General features: G+C 42.3%; 2 protein-coding genes across 2 annotated transcripts in view; both read right to left on the reverse strand.

Annotated features, from left to right (window-relative positions):
* The window catches only part of LOC146577602 (protein TANC1-like), a 136,423-nt gene that overhangs the window by 48,462 nt on the left and 62,307 nt on the right, over nucleotides 1-25,654 (reverse strand). The window lies entirely within an intron of this gene.
* On the reverse strand, nucleotides 5,087-22,305 carry LOC146577604 (NACHT, LRR and PYD domains-containing protein 12-like). Its single transcript, XM_085269741.1, has 5 exons — nucleotides 20,506-22,305; nucleotides 18,819-18,995; nucleotides 17,265-17,441; nucleotides 8,468-8,644; nucleotides 5,087-5,282 (listed from the first exon to the last, which is right to left on the reverse strand). The coding sequence occupies exons 1-5, from the start codon at nucleotides 22,131-22,133 to the stop codon at nucleotides 5,087-5,089; spliced, it is 2,355 nt and encodes a 784-aa protein (XP_085125867.1). The 5' UTR covers nucleotides 22,134-22,305.

A 25,654-nucleotide genomic window follows, 5' to 3' on the forward strand; every position in this document is an offset into this window, starting at 1 on the left:
GTAGTTGCAAGCTCGTTGTTTTCTGGGCAGTTCAGATGCCTCAACTGGTATGTTGAAAGCTCAGAAGTGGTCCAAACAGTTGACTCCTTTCTGTTGCTGAGGAAAGAGTTCGGTTCCTTTAAAGAAGACTATATTTGAAAACACCCTGAGACGCATGGTACCTAAGTAAATCCAAATTACTCTGCACTTCCAATCCCACAGATGAAGTTCCCAGTTGAAGACGTGGCTGTGCCCTGTGAACTTTGGTACACACTGGATTCTTGTGGTATGTGTTCATTTTGTTATTAATTTGCATAATTTGTTGTGAAGCAGTTTCTTGCACAAAGTGTTATTTTTAAATAAGTTTTCAGTGGCACAAACAATTGTAATTTTTAATTTAACTTTTTCTTTAGATTGTCAACATTTCTGCACAGAAAATACTGCTCATAGACCCCATGGGAATGAAGGTGTTTATGACAGGAAAATTCTGCGCAACTGGAGGTATGTATGATACTGAGGTGTTATTCTTAGATTAAAAAAAAAAAAATCTTGTTTCATTACAAACACTTTTGTTCAACTAGGAATTTTCTGAGGATGAGAGGGCATGAAGACACCATGGAGTGGCAGTTACAGACTATGCAACACAACAAGCGACAGGATTCCAGCAGTTGTGGAGTTTTACTGTTAAAGGTAACCCTTATTCAAATGATTCAGTTTCTTGTTAGCTAGAATTAAGACTTTAAGTGAATTTAAGTGAAGTGAAAGTTATTTCGGTCAACAACAACAAAGATGATCATTTTACATAGAAGTACTTAATCATACAGTAACTGAAAAAGGAATAGGCTGAAGCCTTGTGGCTTATAATTATCCTATCCTTTACCTAATTAAGACTTTACATTCTAATTATGATCAATCTCACAGTTTGCAGAACACTACCTTGATTTTGGAGAGGTCAGTGAGGTGTCAACCACTACAGAGCCAGTTGTGCTGGAGCGAATGCAGATAGCTTGCACCCTACTTGAAAATCGAGGTAAGTCCAGTAAAGTCCTTATCACGTTAGTGCGTACTTCCAATTTAAATAGTGCTTTTCAAACAGCACAGTACAAATAGTGCTCTTCAAACACTTTCAGATAAGACCCTTCTCAAAGTCTAATTTAGACTAATTTTCCAGGAAGTATATTTGGAAAAAATGTACTATTATTTTTTAATTATTCAATAAATAATGTTTGATTAAAACCTAACTATGATTGTGTTTCAGGGAACGCTGAGGACTACTGCATTGTTTGCTCCATGTTAGATGCTAACGCTGACCGCAGCATGATTGAAATGGTAAAACAAAACAAAACAAAAGAAACACATAAGTCTTAGTATCATTACTTGCCAATCATAATTAAAATGTTGAGTAATAGTATTCACCAAACAGAATATGAGCCATTTATTTTTCCTTTCCAGGTGCAGTGTGAATCTTGCCAAAGATGGGCACATTTTGCATGTGAAAAATATAAAGAGAGCAACCAAGAATATAAATGCCAAAAATGTAGCCAGAGTCAGACAGAGACTGTGCAGAGACTGTAGAAGGACAGAGCAGCAGCAGAGCAGTCCAGATACACTGATGATCCTCTGTCAGATCCAGAGGGACACACAGGGATGATGCTGGACTCTACATTGTGTCTGACAGTGGAGCTGTTCTCAGAGCAGTTCACTCTGCAGCACTGACAGTCATCTGCACTTCTTCTCATTCCTCTGTCAGTCACTGCTGGATGAAGCTCTCCTCTCCACCTCCCAGTAACATGGCCCAGTCAGAGCATCTCTACACACAAGCTGCTGCTGCTTCAACCTCTCTGGATCATCAGGACACAGCTCCTCCTCTCTCAGCACACACACCGTCCTGTTTACCATCATCACCTCCACCTGCAGAGAGAAGAAGGAAGAGCAGAGGAGATAAACGAGTGTTTCCAGAGACTCTTCATCAGCTGTCAGTCAGTGATGCAGCACATCCAGTATAAAGAGCAGCAGGGACTTCAGTGCTGGGACTGTACTAGGACTCATTGTTGCTTCACTTTTTCTAATCTTTGGATTTTTATTGAAGTTGATGAAAATGTTTTTCCCTCCTAGTTTGAGTTTGGACTTTCATTCATTAGAAGAACCTTTGTGTGTCCACTCTGAGCTCTGTAGGAACCCCAACAACAAGCCCAACAATCCAGATGGACGGTTCCAGCTGTTAACTGGAGGAATTCCATCCAAACATCTGCTCTCACTAAATTCTTCCTCACCTACAGACTGTGTTCTTCACTGCTTTAAACTTGGAAACGAATGCAGTCATTGGTCTGCGTGCTGCTTTGTTCAGAGAGCTGATTGGCTGTTGACAGTGTTTGATCAGAGCGTGTCAGCCGTTACTATGGTGACCATAAAGGTCAGAAACAGGAAGTGTTTGTGTCCAATCCTGAAGCCTGTCACCATTCTCCTCTCACAGCTTCACTGAGAAGCTGCAGCTTTACAGGAAACACTGGATCTTTGTTTCATACTGACTGTGTTTAGTACAATACTGCTGACAGCACCACCCACTCACTCCATCACTCTACTTACACCAGAGTCTCCAGTCTGTAGTCTGGACTCTGCTGAAGATCAGACAGCTGCTTCACATCTGGATACTTCAGGTTGTTTCTCCACAGGTCCAGCACTCTCAGATGGGAGGGGTTGGACTTCAGTGCTGCTGCCAGATAATCACAGCTGATCTTTGACAAACCACAGTCCCTCAATCTGTATAAAGAATGAAAGATGTAAGTTTATTAGACAAAGTGCTTGAAATCATTCAGTGTTTCATCATCTGTTCAGAGCTGAAGAAGGTTCAGAATGTAGAAGTTTAGAAAATGGAAACTCCAAACAGCTGAAGCCAACAGGAAGCAGCTTCAAACAGGAAACTGTGCAGAGTTTCAGACTATATGTCCTGATGCAGCCAGTTGGATTTTGGAGATTTGAATCTCTGTTCTGTGACTAAGTCCTTGAATCATTTCTTCCAGTTGGTCCAACAAGACAGACTAAGTGTTGGACATGTGTTGTGGCTCCATTAGGGGAGCTTCTAAATGTGATGTGATGGCCCCTCTGGGTCTGTCAGGTCACAGCACTGAAGAGAGCTCAAACTGGGCACACAGTTGTTCCAGTCTGGACCAAAGACTATATACTGGGACTGAGGGACTGCTTTGACTGCACCCACTGGGACTTTTTAAAGGCTCATGTTCTCACTTAGATCATCGATTTCTACTTACATTTCTTTCTGGGAAAAATGGGGATTACTTTGGAAACAGGAAGTATTTTCCCCAATAAGCAGCCCTGGATTAGTAAATCACTCCAACATGTTCTCAGGCAGAAGAAGCTGTCTTGTTATGAGGGAGAGAAGAAAAAGATTGAGGCACAGAAACTTGTTGAAAGAGAGATAAAGCAGCTAAAATCAGGTGTAAAAGTAAAGCAGAGGATGAGCTGAATAAAGGACACTCAAGGCTGGCTTGGAAAGGAATGAAGTCCATGGTGGGGATGCAGAACAAGGAGCAAAGATGAATGTGATGCTGAATCAGCAGAAGACTTGGACTCATTTGATTCCAGCTTTGATATCATTGATTTCAATGAAGAGCTTTGTGATTGTAGCAAAGGGCTGGTAGCTCTGAGAGTCCCACTGATGAGGTGTTTGTGTGGAAATCTCTTAGTGGGACCAAAGAGAGAAAAAGCCCTGGTCCTGATGCTGTGGGAGGGAAATGATTGAAGTGTGCTGTGAGGAACTGACTGGGAGGTTTTCACACATTTTCCAGTCCTCCTTGGAACAACAGGAAGTTCCCAGCATATGGAAACAAAGGTTAAGTGTCCTATGGCACTCAGTGATGATGGTGCTGTGGCCCCACCACCTCCACCTCTTTGTAAAGGAACTAACTGTAATCTGAAGCTTCAAATGGAACTAAGACTTCCTCCACTAGGTGGCAGTGTCTGATGAGAAAGTGTTAGTGGAGCTGGCCTGGAGTCAGAAACAGGAAGATGCAGGATTTGGGCTGAAATGGGGAAAAGTGGTTGGCACTAGTGCCTTAAAGCAAGAAGGTTGTAGGTTGAAGCTTGTTGGCCTTTCTGTGGAGGGTGGATGTTCTCCCACAGTCCAATGAAATGCTGCTTAGGTTCATTGGTGCTTCTAAATTGGCTGTAGGTGTGGCTGTGAGAGAGTGCTTCTCTGTCTCTCTCTGTTGGCCCTGTGATGGACTGCTCACCTGTGCAGATGGACCACGCCTCTTGCCCTATGACAGCTAGGGCACAGGCTGCAGCCCTGTGAGCCTAAGCTGAATAAACAGTTAGCAAAAATGATCCATAGATGGCCTGAAATCCCCCAGTTAGCAGTTTGGTAGATAGCTATGACATGCTAATCCCATCCAGCAGCTGTATTCTACCTGTAAGCTGATCCCTGCTGAGCCAAAGCACTTTTTCATATACAAATTACAACCTTTAATAGAAACCTATTGGTCAGCATCTTATTAGCCTGCTGTTAGCTTCATTCCACAGAAAACTGAGAGAAACTAACAGAGTTGATAAAGAATAAAGAGAAATGTGCTGATTTAAAGCCTTTGAAGTGCTTCAGATGATCTCTGTCCACTTCTGTCCACTCATTCATTCATGTAAGCTTTCTAATGCAGCTTTGATCTTCACAGTCTGCTTCATGAAACTCATTCTAACCCTGAATGTCAGAGTGTTCCTCCTTCTCTTTCCCATCATTCATGCTGGCAGTGGAGGAGATTTGGATGTTGGACTGTGTTTTGGATGATGTGTGTATGTTTGTGTTGGACTGCTGTCTGTAAAGCAAACGCACATTTTGCTTTGGATTTCAGTGTCAGACAGACTTTAAGGTGGAATGAAAAGTTGGAGAGTTTCACAGTGAATTATCCAGTGGAGGATTTTTCTTCTTCTTTGAAGGTTTGAAATGTGAACATTGTTCTGCTGCAGTCAATGGACTAAACCAGAGAAGAAGAAAACAGACTTTACCATGAAGATCCTCAGTGTGGATCAGTATAATATCAGCCTGATGTCTGCAGTTTAGTGTCAGCACAACTTTCACATCATATTCATCTCAGCACAACTAAAACATGCTGACTGACCTCAGAGTTTCAAGTCCACATCCTGGACTCTCCAGGAAACCACACAGATGCTTCACTCCTGAATCCTGCAGCTTGTTGTTGTAGCTCAGCTCCAGCTGTCTCAGATGGGAGGGGTTGGACTTCAGTGCTGCTGCCAGATAATCACAGCTGATCTCTGACAAACCACAGTCGATCAATCTGTATAAAGAATGAAAGATGTAAGTTTATTAGACAAAGTGTGAGCTTGAAATCATTCAGTGTTTCATCATCTGTTCAGAGCTGAAGAAGGTTCAGAATGTAGAAGTTTAGAAAATGGAAACTCCAAACAGCTGACAGAGTTCATACGCCTTTGTCAGGGTCAAATTCAAGCAAGACCATGTGAAAATTAAAACACATCATCCTAGGTGAACTTAAACACCTTTGTTCCCCTTTTGTTAAGACATAGAAAAGTACACCACACAAAAATACTGCAAAAGGAAACGGTCGCCTTATATACATAGTGTATAAACTCAAAATGCACATTTCACTTCAAATTAAGATTAAGGCTTTGAACAGATCACATAGTTCAGTTCAACATATAAGACTTTAAGAATGCACAAGCATCTACTTAAAATCTATTTAATTTATCATCCATGATATTATTTTGTACAATTCCAATGTATTTTGTTCATCTCCCTTAAATAAACAGGCAGTCTTAAAGTATGAAATATTCATATACAAACACATATAAATGTGTGTACTGTCTCAGTGGCTGATAGTACCCCACAGGCCTCAGTGTGAGCTTGAAGACATTTATAATGTTTAAGTAGTTTAATGTGCAGGTGCTGACGATAAACACATTTTGAATGAAAGCTGGGGAACTTTGGTAGCACAGAAACAAGTGGCTATTCTTTGTGACTATATGGATCACTCACAATACCATTATTTCACACAAAGGCACCAAATTAATACTCAAAAAAGCTGCAGCAATACACACAAATATAAACAGTACTTGGTGACAACTTTGCTTTTAGCCTTTAACCCTTCTTGACTACTTTTGATGTGGCCTCTATATTTTACCTTTAAAAACAGTTTATCTGTTATTTTCTCATTTTGACCAACTGTATCAGCACAATTTATCTAAATTCAGACAAAATTTAAAATACAAGTAGAAAGTGATATTTTGACTGTAAAAACCACACACATGTTTAACGAATCATCTTCATAACTTGAAATGCAAATAGAGATTGTACACTTTTAAAAATACGCACACGTTTTGCAAACAACAAAGTTATATGGTACTATTTACCAAAAAATGCAGCCAAGGCTCAGACGTTTTTCATATAATCATTTCAAACTATTTACAGAACAATCAGGTGTCAAACAATAGTTTGTGTCACTCTAACACATATGAGAACAGCACAGGGATAAACCTGCAGGTCTGACAGCAGGTGTGTCACTCAGCGTTTACACTGCAATCTGCCTTTGTTGGCTTTAAGGCAGCAACTGTGACGATCACTAGTAGAACTGACACACAAAACAAAACAACAGCTACACACTAAATACACAAGACAACAAACTAACTTGAGACCAAACACGGTAAACGTCACAAATCTCTCACGTATCAAAACTCTCTCTCTCTTTCGCTCACTCGCTCTCTCTTGCCGGTCACTCCTAAAACTTCCCCCTTTTGCTAAACAACCAAATGTCATGTTTCCATATCATTTTTGATTGGTCGACATGGTACATTTTCCCACCTATAGGGCTTTGGAGCGTGATGTCACGGGAGATGGGCCATGCCCCCTTCCGCCATGACAGTAGGCCAGCCAAAGGATACCATTTCAGCTATGGATCGTACGTGTTGTGTTGTCGGTTGCAACGTTAGATCACACGATCGTGAAGGCAAGAAGCTGGATAACGGGCTCTCTTTTCATCGTTTTCCATCCTGGAGGCAACGTGAGGGATCCCATGTATCCGATATTACTAAACAAAGACGTCAGGCTTGGATTGCAGCGGTGAGACGAGCGGATATCGAGTTCTCTGCAATCCCCAGCTTTTTGTTGGTTTGCTCACGGCATTTTCTTTCCGGTGAGTTCTAAATTAATTCATATCACTCTTGAAAGGCTTTTAGTGTTATTTTCAACGTGCTGAGGTCATAGATAATGAGATAAAACATGCTAATGTGTGATGCTGCAGAACCACATCATGTCGACTGAGTAGCTTATGATTTGGCATTATTGCAGGCAAACCAGCATATGAAATGGATGTAACAAATCCAGACTGGGCACCAACACTGCACATGGGGCATGACGACATACCTGTATCAGACTCGGACCGGCACTCAAGGCGTACGCAACGGAAGCGAAAAAGAGCACCCATCGGAGGTAAACAACACCCCCCCCCCTCTAAAAACATACTAAATTGCTATCACTGTACACTAATCCGCACATAACTTCCAGATGAATCACACACCTGTCATTGGAATATTGGTGTACATTTACCTTATGTCTAATTTTATCTTACAGGCTTTCGTTATGCAGCTGCAGAGTCTGAAGGTGTGCCCCGTGCAGAAGTGATTGATGAAGATCTGACAGAAGACCAACAGCAAAATCACAATGTCATGGAGGCAGTGGACAGCAGTTGTGTTGGACAAGTGGAGGTTGAGGTAGCAGCTGCAAATGTGGATATACTGAAGAAATGTAAACCTTTTAAAATGATGACAGATTACAAACTCTCAGCTGTGTCTGTAATCAAACCTCTGTAACTTTGCTTCACTTCAGCAGCATCAGCTCATGTTCACATGTTGATTCATGGTTTGCTTCAGTTTTTGATGGACTGCAGAATATTTTGAAGGTTATCTGCTATAAAAAGCCAGAACAGGAAAATCTGCTTCATGTGTTTCTGTTTGATCCTCAGTGACTTTGACACAAAGGCCTCTGCTGTGATGATCACACCTCTGATCAAGTCTCACAGTGTCAGCTTTGTTTTTATACATATGGATATGTGCTGATAAATGATCAGAGTTATAATATTTCCCACTGTCTGCTGTGTGCCGTGACCTTTGACCTGCTAAAGACAGTCAGCTGTGGATTATTCATTGTTGTGTCTGATACTTAGAACTGTGAGGAAGAACACTACACAGTTAATCAGGGTCCCCTCTCTCTGAATCAGGAAAGGTGGGCAGGCCGCGTGTGGGCCGCGGGCCATACGTTGAGTCTCACTGTTTGAAATGTGAACATTGTTCTGCTGCAGTCAATGGACTAAACCAGAGAAGAAGAAAACAGACTTTACCATGAAGATCCTCAGTGTGGATCAGTATAATATCAGCCTGATGTCTGCAGTTTAGTGTCAGCACAACTTTCACATCATATTCATCTCAGCACAACTAAAACATGCTGACTGACCTCAGAGTTTCAAGTCCACATCCTGGACTCTCCAGGAAACCACACAGATGCTTCACTCCTGAATCCTGCAGCTTGTTGTTGGAGCTCAGGTCCAGCTGTCTCAGATGGGAGGGGTTGGACTTCAGCGCTGCTGCCAGATAATCACAGCTGATCTCTGACAAACCACAGCGATACAATCTGTATAAAGAATGAAAGATGTAAGTTTATTAGACAAAGTGTGAGTTTGAAATCATTCAGTGTTTCATCATCTGTTCAGAGCTGAAGAAGGTTCAGAATGTAGAAGTTTAGAAAATGGAAACTCCAAACAGCTGAAGCCAACAGGAAGCAGCTTCAAACAAACACAACAAGAGAAAAAACTCTGAATGTTTCACATTAAAGTCGTACATTTCTCATAAAAACAGGACAAAGACTTGAAAAAGTCGTGTTTTTCCTTCCAGGAACCACAAGGCTTCACTTTTAAAGGTGAAGTGTGAAAGAAATGGACATATTTGAAGTCCAACACCTTTTTCCAGTCACATTATTAAAGCAGACAAACTACAAGCTCATTTTCATTCCAACAAGTCATCTTCTGACCTGGACTAACAACACTGGTCTCTATGTGCAGCTGGCTGTGAGACCAGTGCTCAGGGAGCGTCTACAAAGTGCAACACTGAAAGAACATCACACACTAGCTTTGTCCCAAAACGTCGGCTGCATCCTTCGGAGGACCCGGTATTCGCGGTCTACGTGGGCCGGGTCCTTCAAAGACCGAAAAGGCTGGAAGTGCGAGGCTGTGAAATGGGACGGTCGAGCCTTCAGATTTGCGTCACCGCTGTGTCGGTGGAGTTTAATAAACTCGGCCGTCTGCTCCTTGCTATCTAAAATATAACAGGACACTGGCGTAAACTCTCGACCGTCTCACACTTCTGTTTAATCAGTTTCCTGTTTAACGTTTATTCAGCTGTGTGAAAATCCCGGAGGAACTTTGATCTCAGCCAAACCGATTTACTCCGGAACAAATAAAACACAGAAAAAAGGCAAACAATTACATTTTTAAGTTATCCGAGTGACTTATATATCATGTTTAACCTGAGTAGCGAAAGAGCGGGGTCTGAAAACGATGAAGCCGGGCGTCCGCTGCTCTCGCCGGCTGGAGTGACCATTGAACCCCCCGGCTTGCTAGCGAGCGGGTGGGTAACAGACGTCTCCGAAAACGTCGGCACACTTTTGCAAATATGCGATGTCTTGATAAACCAAGCAGATATTTGAAGTTTACACAGCTACTTTCTCACCTGAAAATATGTTAAAAGTTTATTTTGTGACCCAGAAAGATTAATAAGAGTAATTTGAAAACTTAGTAGCTGCCGCCATTGTTGGCAGCTGAAATTTGGCTGGGATATGAATTCTGGGATATGGTGGGCCACGAAGGACACACCCGACGAATCCTTCAAATTCGGGGAAATGAAGGACGCATTTGTCGGGCACATTTGAAGGAGTCGACAAATACGGACAGCCTTCATCGCCTGGCTGTGATGTAATCGGCCTTCAAATGCAGCCTCTGGAGGATGCAGCCGACGTTTTGGGACACAGCTACTAATTTGCTTCCATCATCCAACCTGAAGAGGAAACAGAGACGCCTCCCCTTCAAAGTAAAAGCTGCTCCTTTTGGACACAGTATCAAAGAAAGTCTACAGTATAACATAGAAAAGACAGAACAAAGTTTTGGTTGTTTTTAAATTGTGCAGAAATGAAACTACACTAAGCTCAATTATGTGACAGACATTTCATCCCATGTCAGTTTGGCCTCATCCTGGGCCGGATTATCCAGCACACACTCTGACCACAGGCCCAGTGGCCACGCACAGCTGGGCTCCATCCAAGAGACAGCAAACAAACCAACACAATAATAAAAAGCACCATGTGATCTTCTTACATCTTCAAGACAAACATAGTAAAAACATGAGCATATTTGTTTCCTGATAAAATGATGTGACAGGTAGAACAGAGTAAAGTGGTGGTGTTACAGCCTTTCTCCCCTCTGCTGCCGAGGCTGTTAGTCTCTCCCAAACTCAGCTACAGGACTTCCAAATGAATGAAAGCAGCAGAAGTGGCTTTACAAATGAAAGAGGAAGAGGAGAAGAAGAGGAGAGGGAGGCCACCCTGACCATCACTCCAGCTGAAAACATCACACTTCCATTAAAGTTGGTGAGGAAATGTTGAGCAGGATGAGCTGCTGGCTAATCTGGAGGCTGTAGCAGCAGCTCACAGTCACAGTGGATTTCCACTCATGAAAAAGCTCTGGCTGCTTCATTTCTCATCTCATATCAGAGACTTTAATGCTTCACTGAAGCTGTACTGTGATGCTTCCATATTCCAGTGAGGCCTCCATAATGATTTCAGCTGTTCTGTACACACACTGTGTGCCCTGTATGGCTCAAAGTCTCTGCAGCCTGTTTTTATCTGCTATCATCAGATCTTCATCATCCTCATTCACATCCCTCACACACTCTACAGCCTCATCAGCACTGACTTCATCTTCACTGACTGATGGAGCACAACATGAACCTGTGGAGGCTGAAACACTGTCCTGTCAAACATCTCCCCGTCACCACTCCACTTCTGTCAGCCTTTAAATGAACCCTGCTCAAGTCTGTCACTTCTGTTTGGAGCCAAAAGAGGTTAAAGATTACGCCACTACATTCTTGTCTAGAAAATATTAAAGTGTATTTGGTGACACACAAAAAAGGGTAAAAGTATAGTTTGGGTCCACACATGTCCAAACCCTGGTGTGTAGGCCTACTTAGTATTGAGAAAAGCCCATTAAAAGAACGCCCACCAGACCAAAGCAATGGTGTTGACTTGATCAGCATTAACCCCGCCCCCTGACTTTGATGGGTGAAGCTGACAAATAAAATGTATTTATGAACAGCGATGCAGGGCCAGGAGTAGCAACGTGAATTAAATAAATACATCATTAAATAATTCATTAAATGTGTCAGTAAAATAATTAAAATAGAAAACAAACCAACAAAATATGTAATTAACTAATTTGAATTGTACATAAATACTTAATGAATTATTTTAAATGAAATTAACCGATAATTCATTGTGATTTTGTTTTGTGTTTTGATGAGCTAATAATCAGCTCTCTTTTTCTCATTGTTGTTCTAAGCCGCTTATCCAAAGGTAAGGCACTACCTGTTGAATTATTTCCAAAGTGTGCCAAATTGGACATTACAAATTAAAGTCTACTCACTGAAATTACTGGGGAATGTCTGCTTTGATTTTGATGAGAATCTCATGACAGTACTGAGGATTTAATGCAGTTGGACTGCTAAAAATGATTGAATGCGGTTGGACCGCTAAAGGATTTAATACGGTTGGACCGTGGAAAGCAGTTGGACTGCTGAGTGATTTTAGTATATTAGGGAATTTGGTTATTGTTTGGGGTGGAGCCCGTATTGGTTATAAGGTTGGACCTGCTTCAGTCTTACACTTTTTTGGCTGTTTTACTGTTGTTCCAAAGTATTATAAATTATTCAAGAACGTCAGTTGGACTGATAGGAAGCACAGTGCTCAGAGGTAACGCTTGCCAATGCCAAGGACGCTTAGGCATTGTCCTCGAAGAGGGATAGTCAGTTGGTCACTGTGGAGCTTGGGGCACTCCAGAATAACTAGGAGTTAGAGTCTCCTTACCGTTTGGAACGGTAGTCTGCGCTTTTTTGGCCAGCAGAAGTTCGACTTCGGGCGTGTAACTTTAACTTAAAACTTCGGGGTAAGCCTTGGCTGTGAAATGCCAAAAATAGAGCTTCAGGCAAAGTTTGGGTTGGTTGACGCTTTTAAATTGAGTTAGGGATTTTAGAGATGAGGCCAGAAACTGTTGTACAGATACTGGTTAATTGATCACAAAAAAGTTGGACTTTATCGGTTGGACCGTTAACTTAAATTTGTCGAAATTGTTTAGGCGCTAAAGCTGACAGATGTGACAGTGGTTGTAAATATAAGACGTCTTTGTAATATAAAATAAGAGATCTCTGTGTGAAAGGAGTCTGAGGCAGTGCTGGAGCTATTTTTAGACTGTGTGTGTGTGAGTGTGAAAATGCAAATTAGTCAGCAGTGAACTGTTTAAACCACAGTTGGTTTTACAAATACTGCTGCAAACATTGATGAGTGTGTGTTTAAGACGCCATTTATGTTCATTAGAGGGCTATAAATAAAGTTTTGAGTTGCCGTAGTGAATGTATAGTAATTGACTGAGTTTTGATATATAAATATAGTGAGTGCACTGTATATATTTAAGACTAACATATTACTTTTAGGAGTAACCTCTCATCAGCAATAAATGCTGGTGTGTTTTATTTTTTCTATTCTATGTGTGTGCTGTGAGAATTAATAGAGGTTTCAATTGTTTTCTTTGACTTGCTCTTTCTGATTATGAAAGGCATGTCTGAAATACTCTTAGGAAAGCGTGTTGTGAGTATATTCCTCAACTCTTGTCACAGTTTAAGTGTGTGAATGCTGTGAGTAGCAGGTTTTGAGTGATTGGGTGTGATTTGTACAAAATAATAAATAATAATAACACTATGAAAGTTGATAGTAGAGTGAGTGCAGAAGTGGAAGTGTGAGAGAAAAGGCGGTGTGTGTGTGAGACGATCTGACAAACGCAAAGAATTTAGTATATTTAGAAGTGTGTGCATGAAATAAGGGTGAATTGTTTTAGATCAAGACTTAGTAAAACAAGAGTTTTATTAGCCTGTAAAAAAAACAAAACAGGAGAGATAGAAACAGAAAATATGGTTCTGAGCAGCTGCAAGGTTGACAGGAAATGGTGTGTGTGACAGGAACTTTGCATGCCCATAAAAGGAACTGACTGTGACAAGTGAGCACACAGAGAGAGAAACATACGAGTTAAACTCCAGGCAGATGAAGCAAATGGAGGTTTTAAGAAAAGAAATGAAAAGGATATTAATTGTATGCTTTAGTGTGTCAATACAGGTGGACTTCTTTCAACCTAGAATCTTGAGTACAAAACCATTGATTAACAGAATTGGGAGGAAAACAGGCCAGATTTTGGCTTAAAATTTTACAGCTTGACCTCCCACTTGTCCCGATCCTGAGAAGAAGCTCATAGGACAGTTAATCTCCTGATGAAGACCGACAGAACATCGTGGACTTCAAGAATTAACAGCAGGCAAAAGACAGTGCAACTGAAACTACACTGACGATACCAGCAGCAGCATGGAAGAAAAGCACGTGATGGAAAATACACGGTGAACTGCAGGCTGGTAAGAACAGTGTGACATAACTGTTTAAAGACACTGAATGGGATATTTTGCCAGGCTGGGATTTAATCTAAAAGGAAAATACTGAAAAGAGCAACGGAGAAGAAACAGAGAAGAAACAGACTGTGTTTGCTGGGGATCACAAGACAACAAAGGACACTAAGAGAAGGGCACAGGGGCCAGTGGGAAGGTGAAGCCCAGACGAGTTCGACTGCGAGAATAGAGGGTACAATTGGGTTGAAATTGAAGCCGGAACTCAGGATGGTTTAGGGATGTCCACGTCACAAACAAAGAGGTAAACAAAAAGAAGGTAAAATAAAGAGAGAAAATAACTGACAATTACATTAATGAATAGAAGACACACATACAGATATTACATAGATTTATTTTTAGGATAAAGGGGAGAGCTTATACGTAGAAATGACTTTTTATACATATTGCATTTTGTGCCTTTAAGGGAGTTGTGGCTCAATTCGTCTCTTGTGGGTCACGAGCCTTTGGCTAGCGCTATGATTAGCCAATCTACTGTGAGGATGATATGAGTTATTGAAGGATTGCACACGCTTACAGACACAGAGTCCATAAACACACATGACAGTATTGATTCCAGGCAAAAGGCCTCAAATTAATTTAGCGTTTAACTGAACTTGAGCTGGCCCTGTAACAAGTGACAGAAAAGAGGAACTGAATAGGAGTTTCTTGCTTTAGAGAAGGACCAAAGGAAGGAAAGCATATATTTTGGTTAAGTCTGATAAACTAGAATGAGAAGGTATTGTTACATCAAAGGAGCAAGATGAAATAAAAAGGCTGTACCAAAAACAGGCTATAACATAGGAAATGTGAGTTTTAAAATGAAGTTAGTGTTAACACACAGGAGTTGTTTCAAGGCAGCGTTTAGCTGTGATAAAATGTATGCAGGAGTAATTGCTTATATGTTTAAACTTAATTGATTAAAGTGGTTGTTTTTTTGGATCTTTTAGTAGAATAGGCGCTTATAATGATTTTCTTGTGAAAGGAGATTCTAGGTCAGAGTGGAGGCCTTGCAGCAGCGAGAGTTCTGTGTACAGGATGTTGATGATTAGATAAGGCAAGCGACAGGAAACGCATGCAGGGACGTGAAAGCAGCGTTTTAAGAGTTTTAAAATGATGAGTAACGTTGAAGAATATATATAAATACAAGTCAATAAGTCAAGAAGATAATTAGGATCAGGCTTTTGATTAAAGAGTCCCAAAGATGATAAGTTAGGGAGGTGCAGGAAAAGGTGTTTGGTTTGCTTTACAGAAGATCTCGGCGACCACAGGGGGGTGAGGATCCTGGAGGCCCGAGGCATGATGGACCACAAGAGAGGGACGCAGAAAAAACCTAATCTTACGCATGGAGTGTTCTCGAGGGGGAGCTGGTGTTTATTACTGGACCACTTAGATGACATGAGGTTGTCTGATTTGCTGAGCCAGAGGACAGCTAGAGAGGGTCAGAGCGGGAGTGGTGACCCCGATGTCCATGATGCCATGGATGGACATGGAAGCAGCTGAGTGGGCCGAGGAGTGACCCAACACAATGTATTGTGACCTCTGGTGTTCCAGAGGTCGAGAGAGGGAGTATTGAGATTGGAGAGATATTTTGCTGCTATTGTTAAAGGCTCATGTTCTCACTTAGATCATCGATTTCTACTTGCATTTCTTTCTGGGAAAAATGGGGATTACTTTGGAAACAGGAAGCATTTTCCCCAATAAGCAGCCCTGGATTTGTAAATCACTTCAACATGTTCTCAGGCAGAAGAAGCTGTCTTGTTATGAGGGAGAGAAGAAAAAGATTGAGGCACAGAAACTTGTTGAAAGAGAGATAAAGCAGCTAAAATCAGGTGTAAAAGTAAAGCAGAGGATGAGCTGAATAAAGGACACTCAAGGCTGGCTTGGAAAGGAATGAAGTCCATGGTGGGGATGCAGGACAAGGAGCAAAGATGAATGTGATGCTGAATCAGCAGAAGACTTGGACTCATTTGATTCCAGCTTTGATATCATTGATTTCAATGAAGAGCTTTGTGATTGTAGCAAAGGGCTGGTAGCTCTGAGAGTCCCACTGATGAGGTGTTTGTGTGGAAATCTCTTAGTGGGACCAAAGAGAGAAAAAGCCCTGGTCCTGATGCTGTGGGAGGGAAATGATTGAAGTGTGCTGTGAGGAACTGACTGGGAGGTTTTCACACATTTTCCAGTCCTCCTTGGAACAACAGGAAGTTCCCAGCATATGGAAACAAAGGTTAAGTGTCCTATGGCACTCAGTGATGATGGTGCTGTGGCCCCACCACCTCCACCTCTTTGTAAAGGAACTAACTGTCATCTGAAGCTTCAAATGGGACTAAGACTTCCTCCACTAGGTGGCAGTGTCTGATGAGAAAGTGTTAGTGGAGCTGGCCTGGAGTCAGAAACAGGAAGATGCAGGATTTGGGCTGAAATGGGGAAAAGTGGTTCGCACTAGTGCCTTAAAGCAAGAAGGTTGTAGGTTGAAGCTTGTTGGCCTTTCTGTGGAGGTTGGATGTTCTCCCACAGTCCAATGAAATGCTGCTTAGGTTCATTGGTGCTTCTAAATTGGCTGTAGGTGTGGATGTGAGAGAGTGCTTCTCTGTCTCTCTCTGTTGGCCCTGTGATGGACTGCTCACCTGTGCAGGTGGACCACGCCTCTTGCCCTATGACAGCCAGGGCACAGGCTGCAGCCCTGTGAGCCTAAGCTGAATAAACAGTTAGCAAAAATGATCCATAGATGGCCTGAAATCCCCCAGTTAGCAGTTTGGTAGATAGCTATGACATGCTAATCCCATCCAGCAGCTGTATTCTACCTGTAAGCTGATCCCTGCTGAGCCAAAGCACTTTTTCATATACAAATTACAACCTTTAATAGAAACCTATTGGTCAGCATCTTATTAGCCTGCTGTTAGCTTCATTCCACAGAAAACTGAGAGAAACTAACAGAGTTGATAAAGAATAAAGAGAAATGTGCTGATTTAAAGCCTTTGAAGTGCTTCAGATGATCTCTGTCCACTTCTGTCCACTCATTCATTCATGTAAGCTTTCTAATGCAGCTTTGATCTTCACAGTCTGCTTCATGAAACTCATTCTAACCCTGAATGTCAGAGTGTTCCTCCTTCTCTTTCCCATCATTCATGCTGGCAGTGGAGGAGATTTGGATGTTGGACTGTGTTTTGGATGATGTGTGTATGTTTGTGTTGGACTGCTGTCTGTAAAGCAAACGCACATTTTGCTTTGGATTTCAGTGTCAGACAGACTTTAAGGTGGAATGAAGAGTTGGAGAGTTTCACAGTGAATTATCCAGTGGAGGATTTTTCTTCTTCTTTGAAGGTTTGAAATGTGAACATTGTTCTGCTGCAGTCAATGGACTAAACCAGAGAAGAAGAAAACAGACTTTACCATGAAGATCCTCAGTGTGGATCAGTATAATATCAGCCTGATGTCTGCAGTTTAGTGTCAGCACAACTTTCACATCATATTCATCTCAGCACAACTAAAACATGCTGACTGACCCCAGAGTTTCAAGTCCACATCCTGGACTCTCCAGGAAACCACACAGATGCTTCACTCCTGAATCCTGCAGCTTGTTGTTCCAGCTCAGGTCCAGCTCTCTCAGATGGGAGGGGTTGGACTTCAGTGCTGCTGCCAGATAATCACAGCTGATCTTTGACAAACCACAGTAACTCAATCTGTATAAAGAATGAAAGATGTAAGTTTATTAGACAAAGTGTGAGCTTGAAATCATTCAGTGTTTCATCATCTGTTCAGAGCTGAAGAAGGTTCAGAATGTAGAAGTTTAGAAAATGGAAACTCCAAACAGCTGAAGCCAACAGGAAGCAGCTTCAAACAAACATAACACGAGAAAAAACTCTGAATGTTTCACATTAAAGTCGTACATTTCTCATAAAAACAGGACAAAGACTTGAAAAAGTCGTGTTTTTCCTTCCAGGAACCACAAGTCTTCACTTTTAAAGGTGAAGTGTGAAAGAAATGGACATATTTGAAGTCCAACACCTTTTTCCAGTCACATTATTAAAGCAGACAAACTACAAGCTCATTTTCATTCCAACAAGTCATCTTCTGACCTGGACTAACAACACTGGTCTCTATGTGCAGCTGGCTGTGAGACCAGTGCTCAGGGAGCGTCTACAAAGTGCAACACTGAAAGAACATCACACACTCATTTGCTTCCATCATCCAACCTGAAGAGGAAACAGAGACGCCTCCCCTTCAAAGTAAAAGCTGCTCCTTTTGGACACAGTATCAAAGAAAGTCTACAGTATAACATAGAAAAGACAGAACAAAGTTTTGGTTGTTTTTAAATTGTGCAGAAATGAAACTACACTAAGCTCAATTATGTGACAGACATTTCATCCCATGTCAGTTTGGCCTCATCCTGGGCCGGATTATCCAGCACACACTCTGACCACAGGTCCATGTTGAGCAGGATGAGCTGCTGGCTAATCTGGAGGCTGTAGCAGCAGCTCACAGTCACAGTGGATTTCCACTCATGAAAAAGCTCTGGCTGCTTCATTTCTCATCTCATATCAGAGACTTTAATGCTTCACTGAAGCTGTACTGTGATGCTTCCATATCCCAGTGAGGCCTCCATAATGATTTCAGCTGTTCTGTACACACACTGTGTGCCCTGTATGGCTCAAAGTCTCTGCAGCCTGTTTTTATCTGCTATCATCAGATCTTCATCATCCTCATTCACATCCCTCACACACTCTACAGCCTGGTCAGCACTGACTTCATCTTCACTGACTGATGGAGCACAACATGAACCTGTGGAGGCTGAAACACTGTCCTGTCAAACATCTCCCCGTCACCACTCCACTTCTGTCAGCCTTTAAATGAACCCTGCTCAAGTCTGTCACTTCTGTTTGGAGCCAAAAGGAAAAACTCTTGTTCAGTCGTTTGGAAAGACAACATTTCTGAAAGCACTCAAACTTCTTCACATTTGTCTTCAGACACATCCTGAACATTTAGGAACTAAAGAAAGTTTCAAACATCAAAGACATGAAATATAGAAAAACAACAACAGCCGCAGTCAGTGAACTCACCTCAGAGTCTCCAGTCGACAGTTTGGACTCTCCAGTCCAGCACACAGAAGCTTCACACCTGAATCCTGGAGGTCATTATTTCTACTCATGTCCAGCTCTGTCAGATGGGAGGGGTTGGACTTCAGAGCTGAGGCCACAACTTCACAGTGAGTCTTTGAGAGTCCACACAGAGTCAGTCTGTGATGATAGAAAATATAAAATGTGTTATTATAAAAGCAGAAAATCTGCATTATAAACACAGACTGAATGTATATGAAGACAAAACAGAGTGAGGTCATAATCTGATGAATCTGCTCTTCACATCTGTGCTTCAGCTCCTCTTACTGTGTTTGACATGACACAACGATTGAGTCTCTCTCAGACCTGCAGACTTTTAATGAGAATCTTTGTTTGGCTTTAATCTGCAGATGAAGAAGGAAGATGGTGTCACATTTAGGCTTCCATAATGTCCACAGTCTGTCACTGAGATCTGATCCAGAGTCAGAGTGAAGACACACATTTGGACTGTTTCCTGTTTTGACTCCAGAACATTTTGAATGAGTTCAGCTCAGTGAAGAGTTCCAGCTGGAAAGATGATCTCTGTTTGCTACCTGCTGTCAGGTACGACTGTTCACGTCCACACGCAGGAAAAACCTGCTGACTGTTACCAAACGTAGCAGAAATCTCATCACTGGACAATAATGATGAATGAACTCAGAGCTACTGATATCAGATCTGATTTCAGGGGAACTAAACACAGAAATGATTGGCTCATTTGAGCTTTCTGAGCCATTATCTGCTGGTGTGTCGCTAGTTGGCAGAAAATGATTTGTATTCCTGTTCAGGGCTTCAGTGTTTATGAGTCCAGATCCAGGTGACAGCAAGTCAAAATGATGTTACCTGTCTGTGTCCAGCAGCAGCCTGTATTCACTTTGAATATTGTTATAACCTGACATGGATCAGTTTGTCTTTGATTGGTTTGTAAATGTCACTGTTTCCATTGGACCTGAGTGACGTACAAAGACAGAGAGGGAGAGAAAGGAGAGAGAGGATGGAGACAGCAAAGAGAGAGCAAACACAAACAGGTGAGAGTGGACAGGTGACCAAGGTCAGCAACCAATCAGAGAGCTTCTGTTTGACCCACAGTCACTGATGATGACTGCACATAACCAAGCAGTGTGTTACTCTGATATCAAATATGGATCCTGCTCTTATAATAATGATCATCAGATGATGTTATTGTGTTATTTTGTAGCTGAATACGATGTTTGTGTGATTATCAGTGAAAGAAGCAGTGAGGAGGATGGAGAGAGAGAGAGGACAGAGGGTGAAGTTAGAAACACTAAAAGGATTTTTCATGGATTTCATGGATGATTTGAGTGATTTCCAGCAGGACACTTAAACATGTCAGTGGACGTCCTAAAGAACATATTCACTGATATGAAACGTGTCATTGAACAGGATTAATATCAGTGGAAACATGGTGGAAACAGCTGTGACTGCATGGATGTGACACACTTCAAATCTGTTCTCCACTCTTGGATTTGGGATCCATGGAGCTGCTGCTGAGTCTGTACAATAAAGGAATGGTGTGGAAGGTTGCAGCGTACGGACACAAACACTTTGTGGTTACAATCTGATTTTATTTTCAACATTAAACTACTAACCTACACTGATCAATGATGTTAATGATCACATCTGGACTCACCCAGCCTTTCTGCAGTTCCTCACAGCTGGAATCAGTCTCTGTCGTCCCTGCTCTGATGTGTTGTACTTCTGCAGGTCCAACTCATCCAGAACCTCCTCTGACATCTGCAGCATGAAGGCCAGAGCTGAGCACTGGATCTCAGAGAGTTCCTTCTTCGATCTGTTCTCTGATTTCAGGAACTCTTGGATCTCCTGAAATAATGAGAGGTCGTTCATCTCCATCAGACAGTGGAAGATGTTGATGCTTCTGTCAGGAGAGATTTTATCACTGTTCATCTTCTTCAGGTTGTTGATGACTCTCTGGATGGTTCCTGGACTGATCTCTGTCTGACCCAGCAGACCTACTAAGAGTCTCTGGTTGGACTCCAGACAGAGGCCATGAAGGAAGCGAACAAACAGGTCCAGGTGGCCATTTTTACTCTGGAGGGATTTCTCCATGACTCTGCTCAGAAATACATCAAGTGATTGGGGATCTTTGTCATCAAAAAAACTGAAAATCATCTTGGTGAAAGATTCTGATTTTAGAAACATCTTCAGCACCTTTGTCTTCCTGTTGGTGTGACAGTGGAACATGTAGACAGCAGCCAGAAACTCCTGAATGCTCAGATGAACAAAGCAGTAGACTGGTTTCTGGAAGATCACACACTCTCTTTTGAAGATCTCTGTACAAACTCCTGAGTACACCGAGGCCTCTGTCACATCCAGACCACACTGCTCCAGGTCTTCTTGGTAGAACATGATGTTTCCTTTCTCCAGATGTTCAAACGCCAGCCTCCCCAGCTTCAGAAGAACTTCCCTGTCAGCCTCCGTCAGCTCCTGTGGACTCGTCTCATGTCCCTCATGGTACTTGTTCTTCTTCCTCTTTGTCTGAACCAGCAGGAAGTGTGAGTACATGTCAGTCAGGGTCTTGGGCAGCTCTCCTCTCTGCTCTGTAGTCAACATGTGCTCCAGAACTGTAGCAGTGATCCAGCAGAAGACTGGGATACTACACATGATGTGGAGGTTCCTGGATGTCTTCATGTGGGAGATGATTCTGCTGGACAGCTCTTCATCACTGAATCTCCTCCTGAAGTACTCCTCCTTCTGGGCGTCAGTGAAGCCTCGTACTTCTGTTAGCCTGTTAACACATGTAGGAGGGATCTGATTGGCTGCTGCGGGTCGGGAAGTTATCCAGACGAGAGCCGAGGGAAGCAGATTCCCCTGGATGAGGTTTGTCAGCAGCTGGCTGACTGATGACTTCTGTGTGACATCAGACAGCAGCTTCCTGTTGGTGAAATCCAATGAAAGTCTGCTTTCATCCAGGCCATCAAAGATGAACAAAAGCTGAGAGACAGCCAGCTTCTCTGCTGTGACCTTCTGTAATGTTGGATGGAAAACATGGAGCAGCTCCAGAAGACTGTACTGCTCATCTCTGATCAGGTTCAGCTCCCTGAATGAAAGCAGAACCACCACACTGACATGTTGGTTCTCCAAGCCCTCTGCCCAGTCCAGAGTGAACTTCTGCACTGAGAAGGTTTTTCCAACACCAGCCACGCCGTTGGTCAGAACCACTCTGATGGGTCTCTGTTGGTCAGGTAAGGCTTTAAAGATGTCCTGGCACCTGATTGGAGCGTCATGGAGGGCGTCCATCTTGGAAGCTGTCTCCAGCTGCCTCACCTCATGTTGGGTATGAACCTCTTCACTCTGTCCCTCTGTGATGTAGAGCTCAGTGTAGATGGTGTTGAGGAGGGTTCTACTTCCTGTTTCATCACTTCCTTCAGTCACACGTTCACATCTCCTCCTCAGACTGATCTTATGTTCATCTAAAACCTCCTGCAGACCAACATCTGCTGAAAGAAAGAAAAACAATGAGACTAAAGAGAAAGAAAACTCTTCAATGTCTGAACAACACAAGAAGTCCAGTTTTCAGAAATGAGTCCATCAGCAGACAGATGTTCAGTCTTACTTTGTACACAGCTGCTCTGACTGGCTGTCTGCAGTCCAGCTCTGCTTCTGGATCTTTCTCCACACTGTGCAGAAGCTCTGATGGTGACACAGAAAAGTCACAGTGGAGATACTTCTGTCCACCTTTGATTAGACTCATTATAAAAAGGAAAACAAAGTTTGAACACAGTCATGTTTCCAGTTCACTGACTTACATTTATTCCATGGACACTCACTCTAACCTGAAGCACAGCTACAACCCAACATTGTTGAGGCCTCATCTCCTCCTTTCCTGACTGTAGAGGTTAAATATGCAACAACCAACAAATAAAAGAATTTGGTTCATTTCAAAGAAATTCACACGGTGACCAAGTAAAGTAACCGTAGTAAAGGAGACAACATCCCGTTGATGGTGGGATTATTTGAAAGATTTGCTTTAGTCACGTCACCAAATGCAGTTGAACCACCCGTGGATCCATGTTTGACCATTCTACCACTCTGAGCTCTGCTTTTTAATCATTTTATTATTATCATCATTCATTTATTCATTCTTTGGAGGGGGGCTATTTCCTAATGCCGCCCTAATAAGCTGATGTTCAAGGGGAAATATAACAGAAACTCTTTCAGTGTTATTCATTAATAAATTAACAGATAAACTGTGAAGAAGAAAAAACTGAGATTTAAAGGAGAGAGTGAGAAACTTGATCATCCATCCTCATAATACATGTTTATCAGTATCTGCTGTGACCATACTGCAGTAATAACTACAAGTCTACATTTCTGTGACTGTTGATCAATCACAGCAGGAATCTGAGCTCATCTCTGCACACAGAGCAGCTTCAGCTCTGGGATAAACTGCTCGCTTCACGTCCTTCTCAGCTCACAGACACTCATCCTGATATTTTCCTTTAACATTTGATGGTATAATTCATCTGAGTTTACACTTTATCTGCATAAATACAGAAAAACAGACCCAAACACCAGAAACCATCAGTTTCACCATGTAGAATATATTGTTGTTTCCTTGCTTTTAATTCAGAGAAAAACTCTGATTTAGATTTTCTCTGTTCTCTTTGCCACAGCCCATCCCAGCAGCAGCTGAAGCAGCTGACTGTCACAACACTGAATAACACTTTAGGAGGAATTTCAGAGGTCAGTAAAGCTCCAGTTTCAACATCAGTTAATTAATCATAGTTCATCATAAATGTGAACCTGGCTGGCACACATGTTAATGTTAGCCATTTAAATATTAGCAGTTAGCTGAGGCCACAAGAAGAAGAGGCCCTAGAAGAACAATGGATGATAAGATTAGATTTCCAAGACTAGGCAGAGACGTGTTTTCCTTTACTGTCTCTTACAGAGGAGGGAGCAGATACCAGACGAGGTCACGGAGGTACGGGGAGGATTCGCAGCAGACAGCAAGACTGCCACGTCCATGCGAGAGAGCGATGGCTACGATAATCTCTGTTTTTGTCTCCCTATATAATGTTGTACAGCCCATGTGAGGGTTATCCTCTCTGTGAACCAGATGCTTGATTTCACACAGAGGTCCACCAACTGAATTTGATCAGTTATGGAACGATTTACCTCGACAGGCTCCTTCACTCGCTGCTTTTAAACCTCCTTTAAAACACACCTTTACTCCCTGACCTTTGACCCAGTGTGACATGTTGACTCACTACCTCAGACAGCTTAAAATAGTCTTTTTGTTTTTTGGTGCTGCCTAAAAGAACCGTAAAATATTATGTTCATATATTTTTGTGCTACATCAGGAAACTCAAAAACATAGTTTGTAACATTTTAATCCTTATTTTTAAAACTGTTTTTGTCATTTTTCTTCTCCCATTGCATCAAAAATCATTATTTGCACTGAATAAATGAGTCAGCAGCTCTCTTACATTGTTGCTGCAGGTTCATTACTGAAGTCTGGAGGGTTTCCTTTGGACCAGTCACTCCTCACAGACACACAGCTGGATGCTGCAGATGCTGCTCCATCCTCTTCCTCCATCTTCTTGATGTCAGGGTGGAGTTAGTCTGAGAGGCAAACACACACACTCAGAGGTGCTGTTGTACTGGAAGCATCACACTGACGGGTTTCTAAAGTTCTCATTGATCATTTCATGGAGTTTCTGTGGTAAACACTGTCCTGTGACGTATGTGTTATGGTGAGGGTCATGAGGGCTAACCAGCCCCACTCCTTACTCCTCATATTTCAGCCTGAAGCACAATAACAGCCTAAACCTAACCAGGAGGCTGTAACCTCAAAGGGACTTCATGGTTAGAAATAAAGGTTCAATGAAATGAAGCAGATCATAAAAACATGAGTTCCAACTTTAAAAGAAGCATCCACACGATGACGGCACAGCAGAGGAGCACTTTCTCTAACACACTGATTCAGTTCCACTGACACAAGGACACACACAGGAAGGCACACACACACAAGCCTTTATAAGAAACAACACAATCATCTGCGCTTGACTTGTCAATCCAAGTCCTTAGCCCATGAGCCCGCGGTATCAGACCACAGATATTCCCTTACTTTGAAAAAATAAAGACAGTTTTCAGAACAGACCTGATGTTTGTGCTACAGCCTGTTTACCAATATAATCAATATCAGATATCAGAGCAACAGAAACCTCGGTGATCAGGACGCTGGGACTGAGAACAGGAAGTGGCTCAAACGTCACAGTTTCATAACGTCACCCTGAACTCCACTCACGTAGTTTCTGTCGCCATTGTAGTTTTTAAAGTCCCGTGATAAAGGCGGGTCTTTCTGTGAATCCGCACGCTCATTGGCTAATAGGTCGAGATTGACACATCGTTATCCAATGAGCGTGCGGGAACTTCCGACATAAAGTTGTTTCCTTTGAAAAACCAAAGTCTGATTATTTTTGCCTCCACTGACGGAGCCTGTTGTTCCCGCCACAGAGACACAGTAATGTCAGAGCGGTGTTAACACTCACCCTGCCTCAGCACAGCTCTCACTCTCCTCCTGCTCTCTCACACTAAACGGAGGCTCAGCTAAACTCACTTCCTCTCTACTTACAGGAAACCAGCGCTCAGAGGAGCCGACCGGCCTCACATTTCACCCACAGACACGAACAGCGTGGAATTATTTTATGTCATAAGAAGAAACATATTCATGTAAACACTCACCTGCCTCAGCTCCACCTTCCTCCTCCTGCTGCTCTGAACGGAGGCTCAATACTTTCACTTTCACTGCTGCT

This window comes from Mchenga conophoros, linkage group LG3 (assembly GCF_057382185.1).
Source record: "Mchenga conophoros isolate Kocher_MC1m ecotype Shallow Benthic linkage group LG3, M_conophoros_male_GT1.1, whole genome shotgun sequence".
NCBI classification, from domain to species: domain Eukaryota; kingdom Metazoa; phylum Chordata; class Actinopteri; order Cichliformes; family Cichlidae; genus Mchenga; species Mchenga conophoros.

Excerpts from the sequence above, each read along its gene's own strand:
- LOC146577604 (XM_085269741.1), bottom strand. The coding sequence starts at position 22,133 with ATGGACGCCCTCCATGACGCTCCAATCAGGTGCCAGGACATCTTTAAA. Across the intron at positions 17,442-18,818 it reads TGTCGACTGGAGACTCTGAG|ATTGAGTTACTGTGGTTTGT; the intron begins GTGAGTTCACTG and ends TTCTTTATACAG. Across the intron at positions 8,645-17,264 it reads TGTGGACTTGAAACTCTGGG|ATTGTATCGCTGTGGTTTGT; the intron begins GTCAGTCAGCAT and ends TTCTTTATACAG.